General features: G+C 38.3%; 1 protein-coding gene across 4 annotated transcripts in view; it reads left to right on the top strand.

Annotated features, from left to right (window-relative positions):
• NEK10 (NIMA related kinase 10) overlaps positions 1-12,293 on the top strand; it is a 263,478-nt gene that overhangs the window by 160,593 nt on the left and 90,592 nt on the right. For all 4 annotated transcript variants that reach the window (XM_025376245.1, XM_025376248.1, XM_025376247.1 and 1 more), the window contains 2 exons: positions 8,436-8,565; positions 9,446-9,516. In XM_025376245.1, the coding sequence (XP_025232030.1) occupies positions 8,436-8,565; positions 9,446-9,516 (201 nt within the window). The remainder of the gene's footprint in view (positions 1-8,435; positions 8,566-9,445; positions 9,517-12,293) is intronic.

Here is a 12,293-nt window from a genome sequence, read left to right as displayed (position 1 = left end):
TCAGGTTAAGACATCTATAATGCTTAAAAGTGACTTTGAAATATGTGTTAGCTATCTGTTAAAATAAAAATGCCTTATTTTGCTTAAAAATCTTAAAACACAGATTTTAATACTGTACCAAAGCAATAATCAAAAATTATTTACATGCTCATGAATTTGTTTTGATAGAACAAATTTAATTTGGAAAATATTGTTGACTCTGTCCTCAGTGATTAAACCACACTGAAAAACAAATATAATCTTTATCTTAAAACGATGTGCATATCTGTCATGAAGGTATTTTCAGTCTTTAATTGATGGACATAGCATTTGGAACAGGACTAGATACTACAAATTATCTCTCTGTCTTGCAGATGTGAGGAAATTAATATCTACCCAACCTCACCTCCAAAGTCAAACAGGCTATTAAGGCCACAGAACAGTTTAAAAGTCAATTCATGAGATAAATGTTATTTTAAAAAATAGTCTATTTTCTTCATGGCATCTAATAAATTTTAATCAATCAATTAATTAGTATATTAGTTGTCTCCTTTACTAGAATGTAAACTCCATGAGGCCAGGGATTTTGTGTGTGTTTGTTTGCTCCTGTATTCTACTATGTGCTCCTGGCACATAGTATTACTTGGAGATGAATGGGTAAACATGCCAGATAGGGGTTTCCATGAACTAGGGGCAAAGATCAGGAGGGAGGCTAACATGGGTGAGACAGGGTGAGAGTAGGCTGCCACTCATGTTTTGGGATCATACATACTTTTACCAAACTGGACCTAATGGAAAGGACAACTGACACCCCTGTCACCACTAGCAACATTTTTACCTATAATAGTAAAAGTTCTTGGCCTGACTTTGACTTTAATAGACTGAAGGTCAACTATTTGGTTGTCCACTCAGAACTCCTCAGAATTCAGGAATATGACAGTCCCCACTCCACCACCATATTTATTCTGCTGCCTGTTTTTTTCTAGCTCACTTATTGTCACAGTCCCTATGAAATGTGACAGATCTCTCTATGTAATAATACCACTTTGCAGTTGTGTAGTACTTAGTATTTTTCATGGCACTTGCACATTTATTATCTCATGAACAGATTCTACATAAATTGGAGTGTCGCATAAAATGATCTGCAATCAATTGTGTCGTTTGGTCAATGTCTGCTGATCCTAGTGGGGTGATGAAAATTGAGTCTAATTTGACTCATCATTTTGCAGTAAAAACAAGAAACTAATTAAAGGCAGATCAACAGCTACACTGGTATTCACAGGTCCTGGTTTGCATAATGCAGTGTCAATCTCTTCTGTTTTTTACTGTTATGATTTTTATGTATATTAGATAACAAATGTTTCCCTAACTTGAAGAAGTAGTGCATTAATCTATCAAATAATGGATCTATTTTAGTTATAGCAGTTATCTACCACTCATTTATAAAAAGTACACTGATAACTCTTCCAAGTGGAGTGTCTTGTCACTCTCGTTCATAAAATGTTATTTAGGGGTCTGAATCATGTGTAGGAGTGAAGATAACTTCCTCCTTCCTTACCTTTCTGAAGGTTTGATAATTTGAGTCCATAAAACAAATGCATAATAAATTGATAGGAGAAAGGTATATAAATTATTACTTGCACATGTGTACGTGAGAACAATATGAAATATGAAAACTTAGAAAAGGCCAGATGCCTGCAGGTTTTATACCATCCAGAAGTTACAGAAGGAATAGGGGCTTGGATTGTGGTAAGGGAGGAGACCACCCCTCATATCGTCTTATGCCCAATTTCTGCCTCCAAAGAAAGAAGAAATAAAAACTAAAAGGCAGAAATGAAATCCACAGGCAGACAGCCCGGCGCCGCACCCTGGGCCTGGTAGTTAAAGATCGACCCCTGACCTAATTGGTTCTGTTATCTATAGATTACAGACATTGTATAGAAATGCACTGTGAAAATCCCTATCTTGTTTTGTTCCGATCTAATTACCAGTGCCTGCAGCCCCCAGTCACGTACCCCATGCTTGCTCAATCAGTCACAACCCTCTCACACGCACCCCCTTAGAGTTGTGAGCCCTTAAAAGGGACAATAATTGCCCACTCGGGGAGCTCAGCTCATGAGACAGAAGTCATGCTGATGCCCCTGGCCGAATAAACCCCTTCCTTCTTTAACTCGGTGTCTGAGGAGTTTTGTCTGAAAATTGTCCTGCTACAGTGGCGAGACAGGTTATGGGAGGGAGGGACAAGAAAAGGCCTGGCTAGTGAAGGTGGTCTTGTTATACAGAGTACTATGGTTTGAATGTTTGTTCCCTCCAAAACTTATGTTGAAACTTAATTCCCCATGCGGCAGTATTAGGAGATGGGACCTTTAAGAGATCATTGGATCATGAGAGTAGAGCCCTTATGATCCAGTGGATCATGAGGATCCATTCATGGATTAAAGAATTAATGAGTTATTATGAGAATGGGACTAGAGGTTTATAAAAAGAGGGAGACCCGAGTGAACACTCTCAACCCCTTTGCTGCGTGATGCCTCGTGCTGCCTCAGGACTCTGCAGAAAGTCCGTACCAGCAAGAAGGCCCTCACCAGATGCAGCCCCTCATCCTTGGATTTTCGGCCTCCAGAACTGTAAGAAATAAGTTCCTTTTCTTTATAAATTGTCTAGTTTCAGGTATTCTGTTATAAGCAACAGATTATATAAGCAATACACTAAGATACATGAAATTTCACAGATAGCAGTTCTCAGAAAGAATAGATGGTGGCCTGTGGTAACATGTCTCTGTCAGACTTTCAAAGGTGTCATACTCTCCCTCTCATTCCTGTGAGTTAATCTTTCCTAGATTCGGATGGGAGTGGGGTGGGAGTGGGCTCAGAGAAAGCCTAGCTGTTTGTTTCATGAGTGTAGATTTTCTCTGCAGATGCAAATATCCTCCACAAAAGACAGATTTTCAAGATTTCTGTGGTTTGCAGTTCCTTTGAATAGCTATATGGAAATATGCCAAAAAAGTGCTTTTTGGGGGGTGAAATATTCTGGTTTTGTTCACATACATGTCCCTAAACATAATCCATAGGAGCTAGGTGACCTAATAAGAGGGTCTGGCATCTAGAAACCAGTCATGACCCACCTTTGCTATGGGACTAAGGAGGCTATTCTGATGGCTTCTACTCCAGTTTGTTTATTATTTAACTTAACATTTACAGAGACATTTGGTAAAAATGTTTGTAAAAACTAGGCCTGAATTTAACATTTCGTATATTCAAATGTGTTTTGTACTTTAAGATGCTGCTTATATTTTAAAGAACTTTTAAATCATTGATTTCATTGGTTGTTAAGGCATGTTAATACACAGCTTCATGCAACATGAGAGAAATAGAAAGCATTTAGAGAAGTGTCCCAGATGCCCCATATAAATACTCTGCTTTGCTATTTTTGTAACGTAAGTACAGAAAACCATAGATAGTGTTTAAATAGCTCTTTTTGTGCCTTTCTAGAATAAAGATGACTTAAACACTAAGAAAGGAGAGTACATGAACAATACTGCAATTTAGGATTGCCAAATGAAATGCAGGGTGTCCAATGAAATTTGAATTTTGAATAAACACCAATGAACATTTTAGTTTATGTCCCGTTTACTGTATTTTTTAGCATATGTTCCAACTATTGCATTTTTAAAAGTAATTCAAATTTAACTGACTGTCTTGTATTTTTAGTGGATAAAGCTGTCAATGCTGGATGCAGTCCAGAAGCAGGCAGGCTCTCAAATTTGCGTTACAGGTGTGCCAATTTCTTTTAATGGCATAGGATATTATTCCACAGCTCTTGAATGTGTCATCTCATTCTCTTGTCTCTCTGTAAGAGGTTTGTGTTCAGAAAAGTCAGAGCTGTTTAGGTATCAAATCTTTTTTAACTAACTACTTAATGGCAGTAGTCACCTATGAGCTGAGGACATTTCCGTGATACCAGGCTTATAGACAGCACATGCTCTAAAGATAAGGTTTTGAGAGACTCTTCACATCTGGAATGATGTTGCCCATTGCATATCCCCAATTGTGGATCTTGCAGACATACATGCATTGATATATTCCAAATTGATGTAGTTTCTTCCTGCATATCTGCTCCCCCTGTATCTGTGTTAATGACTCTTATACCCATTTAGTCACCAGAACCAAATACTTGGAGCCTAGAGGAGGAGGGGATCATCTTTCCTTTCTCTTTTTCTCCTCCCCACATCCAATCGATTCTGAAGTCCTATGGCTTTCATCTTCTCATTTCCCTGATCACCGCATTAGTGGGCTTGCCCAGCCTTCCAGTCTCTTTTCGGGCTCAATCCCTTTACTCCTCCATAGTGGAGAATGCCATAAGGCTGATCAGGGTGCTCTTTAATTTTTGTGGCTCCAGTGGGACCAGATTATATTTTATCAATGCTATTAAGTGCTTATGCTAAGTAGGACCTCATAGAAAAAGATCAAGTCATGGATGGATCTCTCTACATTCATGATTCTGTTTAGTGTCTTTTCTGCCAAACTATGCTTATCTCACCATATATCTGACTATTATGTTGCTCACTCTTTCCAGAAAATGCACTGAGATTTATTTCCTCAGGGTTTTTCCAAGTTTCTGCATCCTCATTAGTTCTCATTAACTCCTATCCTACCATAGTGATGGTTTTTTGAGCCATTTCTCAGCAACGGTATACCTACCCTTCAGCAACCATAAGTATCCATGGACATGCACACAAACATTCACATACACATACAAACACACAGACATCCACAAACACGTGCATATACACAAGAATACACACACACACATTTGATTCATCTTATATTGCTACATGCTGTACAATGAATTATAATTAGAGCATCGTTTGATTTTCAGTCTAAATAAATGGTATTTATGGCACACAGACTTAATTCTGTCACCTCAGGTCAGCATTTTATTCTCATGAGTTTTGCCTCCTTGAATGCACAAATAGTGGATCTTAAACCTTCAGACGGAAGGTTTATGTTCCTTTTTCAGGAACAGTGATAAGTTAGTTCTCTTTCTCCTTTATATTTAAGGTACTCCCGGGAGATGAAGGTGTGATAGCCAGTACCTGAGAACTAAATGTACTTTTTAATAGACTCAGAATTAACACATTGCAGTGGGATGCAAAAATCCCTTTTCTCTCTTTATCTAATGAAGCAAATATTATTGGATAAATAACTTCAATAAAATAGACTTACTACTGTAAGTCTCTTTTGTAAGACTATTGTAATAGTCTTCAAACAATTTAGCCCTCACTGCGTCCCAAACTCCTTGAGATTCTTTTATTAGTATTTTCTAACACTTGTTAAGGGAACATTTTCTTTTATGACATCTCTAAGTGTCACTGTTTCCAAGATGCTATAGCATTATATTGTCAATGAGTTACTTCTGCAATGATAGTTTTTCAATTTCTCTTAGGTTTTAATTTCATCTTCAATTTCTCATACCTGGTGAAAATAAACTAGTTCTTATAAACTCTTAGTTGTCAGATATTATAATCTTGTCTTTTGAGGAAAGAACTAGCATTTAGAGGATAAATTTAACTGCTAATGTGGTAATGCTGGACACACCAGGAATTAGGGGCAAATCTGAAGCCAGCAGATATCCTGGAAACATTAACTCTTGACATCAGAAACGTTCCCTGGGACGCAGAGTAGTCACCCTGGAGTCTTGCAGATTAAGAAAAAGCTCCCATAGCACACACACATATTTAAAAGGATTGCGTGAAGTGACTAGGTTTGAAGTGCAAATGGAAGCAGAGGTGGAAGTAGAAAAATAAATAGAAATGTTTGCCTCAGGAAGTAATGTGGGGGCAAAGACAGTCACAGGCCCAGGGCTTTAAGATATCTCCCAGGGAGCTATCTTCCTGTTGCAGATACTCAGGCCTTTGTCCTGCAGGGTTGTTTTATACACCTCAGAAACAGTGCTTGAAATTCAAGAAAGTAAGCATTGTTGACTTGGGATGAGTTCTCTGCTCTAATTTATAAAATAGGCAAATTGTTTAGAGTCCACTGCTTTAACCCTATTTTCATCAGTGATTTGTAACAGAGCCTTCTTCTCTGTGTGCACTTGAGGGGCTTGAGGAATGAAAATTAGGTCTGCGAGTTACCAGCATATAGTTTCACTGGAAGCCTTGGATGTGAATGAAATTATCCAAGGAGAGAGTAAAGTGTGAAGAGAAGATGAATGCGTGAATGAAGCAGGAAGCCACTGAAGGGTCATTCTGTGGTATCGGAGAGGGAGGAAGGAACCATTTTTTCTAATATTGCAACTTGCCACCTTTCCTCCTCTCCAGACCTCCTTTACTCTAGTCAAGTTTATTTTCCTACAGCATTTTTCACTTATTAAAATACTACATCATTTACTTTTAAGTTATTTTCTTACATTTTATATCTTCTCTGCCTCCTGTCCCTTACTAGAAGGTAAGCCGCCTGAAGGACAGATGTCTTTGTTGGTATATTCCAAGCAGGTAGAAGAGTGACTAGTATTTTGGAGATGCTTAGTCATATTTACTGGATGAGTGAAAAACATAGCAGTGTTTCAAGAGGAAAGTCTGCTACAGATTGAATGCTTGTGTCTCTCCAAAATTCTTATATTGAAATCCTAACCTGCAGCGTGATAGTGTTAGGAAGTGTGGCCTGTGGTAGGTGATTAGGTCATGAAGACTCTGTCCTCACCAATGGGATTAGTGCCCTTATGAAAGAGACATTGAAAATTTATCTTTTGAGGAAAAAATGGAAAGCTGTCCTCCGAACAAGTACAGGTGCTGGCTGCGGGGAGTGAAAGCACACCAAAAATAGGAAATGCAAAAGGGATTTGAGGGGATATGGGTGGAACACTCACAGCTTGTGCTTTGTGATCTTTTGGAAATATGAAGCAAATCTTCTGATATCTCAATAGATGAGAATATGAGAAATTTGTGGGGAGCCAAAGACATTTTCTGTGTTGAGCATGTTTTCTTCTTGTTAAATCATTTTTTTTTTTTTTAACGTGAGCAGTTGATGAAGGGACGGCAGGGAATACTTTTTGTACTGTTAGAACCAGCAGAGCCCTGTGGAAATCTCAGCCCCAGTTCCCCGATTTCCATATTACTGAACTGAAAAACACTGAATATGAAAATGCTTAACTGATAGACCTAGAAATCATACTTTTCTTTGCAAATACATACTGTAAATCTTAAACTACGAATTCTTCCTCTCAAGAACAGTAATTTGTTGATTATTTTAAAGTCAATACTGATTTATACCTGCCCTGATTGTTTTGATGCCAATTTATAAATTTCTTTATATTTTAACCCACTGTCAAAGTTAACTGTATGAATCTTTACTCCATTAGAGTACTGAGGTGAGACCCAAGTACTTATTATGGAACTGAATTAGTAAGCTACTTAATTTAGGGTGTGTGTGTGTTGAGTACTTTTAGTACTTTGTTTTTTAATGTACATTTATATTAGAGGAAACTTCTATTAGTACAAAATGTCCAAGGGAACTACACTCGCCTCCACATAAATTAAATCCAATTAAATTAAAAAATAAATTCATGAACCCTTGCAGATTATTTAAATGTTGTGTAAATTGTGTGGCAATTTCAGAAGCAGTGAACATGGGAGATATTGTCATTTCCTGCAACATATTTAAATATAGTCTTCCCCCTACTTTATATGCTAGAGCTGAATAGCAAAGGGGAAGGCTCTATCAGTCAGCTTTTTCCGTGTTAACACCTTTTCATTAATCACCACAAAGTTTCAGTGGCATTGAACTTCAAAATCACAGGTATGTGAGCCTGCTAGGCTCGTTCTCCTCCAGCCTGTTAGTATATGGGTTGTCTGGGGGCAGACTGGTTCTGTGTGTCTTATGCTGGGCCCAGGCTGCAAGGGTGGAAGCTACCTGGGACACATTCTTCTTCTAGTAGTGGACTGAAGCTCCTAGAAGGATAAATGGAAGTCCTCAGTACCTGTTCAGACTGAGGCTCTCATCAGGCTCATTGTCACTTCCACATTCCATTGGTCAAAGGAAGAAATCACAGTCAAACCAAAGGCAGGAGAAGATGAGGGACACTGCCCAGAAGAGGCTACAGCAAGGGTGGGATGTACAGAAGCTCCCAGAGCAGCAAAGAACTGGGGCCAGCAACTCCATCTACCACAGTGGGCTTGTTCTTTCTGTAAATACACACATCTTTGGATGCATACTAGGTGATATTTATATGAGTTATTGGTATTTAGTGCTTAAGCTGGAATTGCTTGATATGCTTCCGGGTTCATCTGAGGCTGGGAAATTTCAAACAGACTTTTTGATATCCTTTCCTGAAATAGTGATTATGTTAAGCATTTCAGATACTTAAAAAATAACTCCAATAAAGCTTGAAAATTGGATCTTTCTGAGCGGATTCTCCCTTCCTTAGTATGTATTAATGTCCTTATTTTATGTCAGCCCCGAGGTACTGAAGAGTGAGCCGTACGGGGAGAAGGCTGATGTCTGGGCAGCAGGCTGCATCCTTTATCAGATGGCGACTTTGAATCCCCCATTCTACAGCACTAACATGCTGTCCTTGGCTACAAAAGTAAGCAACACTGTGAGACTAAAGGGTCTCGTGTAGCTAAAAATGCAATTCCTTTTCTTATTAAACAGATCTTTGTGATTTTTATATAACTGCCCATTAAAAGCAAGAATTGTTTTATTAACTGCATGATCCAGTTTATTTTTTCCACTTTCTTCTAAATATATATCTCATATAATGGCTTATTTCCCTCTATAATTGTCTTTATTTATAATACAAAATTATTTAAAGACTTTTTGGTCTTCTATTTTTTATTCATTTTATTTATTTATTTATTTATTTATTTATTTATTTATTTTGAGACAGTCTCACTCTGTCAGCTAGGCTGGAGTGCAGTGGCATGATCTTGGTTCACTGCAACCTCCGCCTCCTGGGCTCAAGCAATTCTCCTGCCTCAGCTTCCTGGGTAGCTGGGATTACAGGCATGTGCCACCACACCTGGTTAATTTTTTATTTTAATTTTTTTAGTAGAGATGAGGTTTCACCATGTTGGCCATGCTGGTCTTGAACTCCTGACCTCAGGTAATCCACCTGCCTTGGCCTCCCAAAGTGCTAGGATTACAGGCGTGAGTCACTGCACCTGGCTGGTCTTTTATTTTTAATTGCAGTCTGGACTACTCACAACCCACCACCTTATATTATCCCATACACTATTTTATTATGAATCGAAGGTTAATTTTAACTCAGCTTGGAGAATATAATTCCATGTTCAAGAACTGTTTAATTGATGCAAATGCTTTATTTGGTTGGGATTTCTGACTAAAATTTGTGTTTGAAGTTATACTGCTTAATTAGTAGCTCTCAGGTTATGGTCAAGTATTAACTATTCAAAGACATCTGTGGCCCCATTGACTTCCATCACTCTAGTCTGTTTGTTTTGCAGATAGTGGAGGCGGTATATGAACCAGTGCCAGAAGGTATCTACTCTGAAAAAGTAACAGACACCATCAGCAGGTAATTAGTCTCGCAGCTTCAGACATGTAGGGACAATCAGGAAATACCTCATGTCTATAATAAATCACTATTTATGGATAAAAGCTCATGAAGAGAAAGGGTCCCCACATAATCCAAATCTAGAAAGAGGTTTGTGCATCATCAGTAACAGTGACTATCTGGAAGCTACTTAAGTGTCCAAGAGGAAGTAGAGCATTCACTTATTATGCAACCACTAGAATGATTATTTGGAAGGGTTTGTAACAACCTGTAAAACACATGATGACATGTGGGTAAGACAAATATGATGTAAAACTTTTTGTAACCGTGACAAACCCCATAAAAATATGCAAAAAATTGGAAAAAGGCCAGACAAGAACACATGAAACAAAAAGCCATGTTAGATGATAAAGTTGCAGGTACTTTTTCGTTTCCATTTTTAAATTGATAATGTGATTTATCATAATTTTTCAAAGAGAATCAGGAGCTCTAGCTATCACTATAGCAGGAGTTTAATGAAAGTCATTATCTAGTTGCACTTCCAAAGTTTTGGCCAATCCCTGCTGGCCTGTCACCCATGCTCCCTCCCACTTCCCCTCCTGTTTTCTCTGCTCCAGCCACATGGGGCTTCCCACTAGTCCTGGCATGCACCCTCCTTCTAGACTTTTGCCCTTGCTTTCATGGTTTCCTACAACTCTCTTTCCTCAGATATATGCATGACACAGGCCCTCACTTCATCTGGGTCTCTGCCAAAATGTTCCCCACCCCGAGTGCCCCCCTACCTCGCAGTACTCTCTAACCTCCTTGCCTGCTTTATAAAGCTCACGGCACTCATCATCCTTGACATATTACACATGTGCATACCTGCTTTTTGTTTATTGTCTGTCTCTTCCCCACCAAAATGGAAACTCAAGAGCAGGGACTTAGTCAGTTTAGTTTGTAGCTTTTATTGCCCAAAGCAGTGACTGACGCAGAGTAGACCCTTAATAAATATTGCTTGTATGAGTAAATGACTCATGTATCTGGCTGATTGCTATTTCTGGACCTTCTTGGATACTTAAGTTGGGTACTTAAGGTAGGTACTTAAGTTGCATCTTGGGTACTTAAGTTGGGTACTTAAGTTGATGGGATTTCTCCATCCCATCAAACTGAGCCAAATGCTCAGTATTTTGGATTGTAGAAATTCTGGAGTCACCCCAGATAGAATCTTTTTCCATCTGCCTTCTGAGTCTTTTAAAACTTGGGCTGGTATCTGTGCTAGCACTTAGCTCCATCTCTGATGAAATATAATAGATGTATTATTGTGACTATACCCCTTTCCCTTTGATTTCTCCTCCTAGCCATTGTTTATACTAATATTACTCCTCACCAGTTTTTGTAGGATGATATCTAAACCTTTCTTTCTTTGGCACAATAGTAATCTACAGTCTTCTTTTTTTAATTGATTTTTTTTAATTTTTAAATTCAGAGGTACATGTGCAGGTTTGTTATGCAGGTAAACTTGTGTCATGGGGGTCTGTTGTATAGATTGTTTCATCACCCAGGTATTAAGCCTAGGCCCAATAGCTATTTTTCCTGATGCTATCCTTCCTCCTACCCTCCACCCTCCAATAAATCCCAGTGTCTGCTGTTACCCTTTATGGGGCCAGGTGTTCTCATCATTTAACTCCCACTTACAAGTGAAAACACGCAATATTTGGTTTTCTGTTCCTGCATTAGTTTGTTAAGGATAATGGCCTCCAGTTCCAGCCATGTTCCTACAAAAGACATGATGTTGTTGCTTTTTATGGCTGCATAGTATTCCATGGTGTGTATATACCATATCTTCTTTTTTCAATCTAGAATTTATGGCATTTATGTTGATTCCATGTCTTTGCTATTGTGAATAGTGCTGCAATGAACATATGTGTGCAAGTGTTTTTATGATAGAATGATTTGTATTCCTTTAGGTATAGAACCAGTAATGGGATTGCTGGGTTGAATAGTAGTTCTGTTTTTATGTCTTTGGGGAATCACTACACATTGTTTTCCACAATGGTGGAACTAATTTACACTCCCACCAACAGTGCATAAGTGTTCCTTTTATGCTGAACCTTTCCAGCATCTGTTATTTTTTTTAGCTTTTTAATAATAGCCATTCTGACTGGTAAAAAATGGTATCTCATTGTGATTTTGATTTGCATTTCTCTAATGATCAGTAATGTTGAGCTTTATTTCATGCTTGTTGACTACATGTATGTCTTATTTTGTGTAGTGTCTGTTCATGTTCTTTGCCCATTTTTTAATGGGGTTGTTTTTCTCTTGTAAATTTGCTTAAGTTCTTTATAGAAGCTGCATATTAGAAATTTGTCAGGTGTATAGTTTGCAAAAATTTTCTTCTGTTCTGTAGGTTGTCTGTTTACTCTGTTGATAGTCTCCTTTGCTGTGCAGAAGCTCTTTAGTTTAATTAAATCCCACTTGTCAATTTTCTTTCTTTCTTTCTCTTTCTTTCTTTCTTTCTTTCTTTCTTTCTTTCTTTCTTTCTTTCTTTCTTTCTTTCTATCTTTCGTTCTTTCTTTCTTTCTTTTCTTTCTTTTTCTTTCTTTCTTTCTTTTCTTGCTGTGCAGAAGCTCTTTAGTTTAATTAAATCCCACTTGTCAATTTTTTCCCTTCCTTCCTTCCTTCCTTCCTTCCTTCCTTCCTTCCTTCCTTCCTTCCTTCCTTANCCTTCCTTCCTTCCTTCCTTCCTTCCTTCCTTCCTTCCTTCCTTCCTTCCTTCCTTCCTTCCTTCCTTCCTTCCTCCCTCCCTCCCTCCCTCC

This window comes from Theropithecus gelada, chromosome 2, assembly GCF_003255815.1.
Source record: "Theropithecus gelada isolate Dixy chromosome 2, Tgel_1.0, whole genome shotgun sequence".
NCBI classification, from domain to species: Eukaryota; Metazoa; Chordata; class Mammalia; order Primates; family Cercopithecidae; genus Theropithecus; species Theropithecus gelada.
Note: the sequence above shows the minus strand (reverse complement) of the source record. Positions and strands in the feature narration are given on the sequence as shown.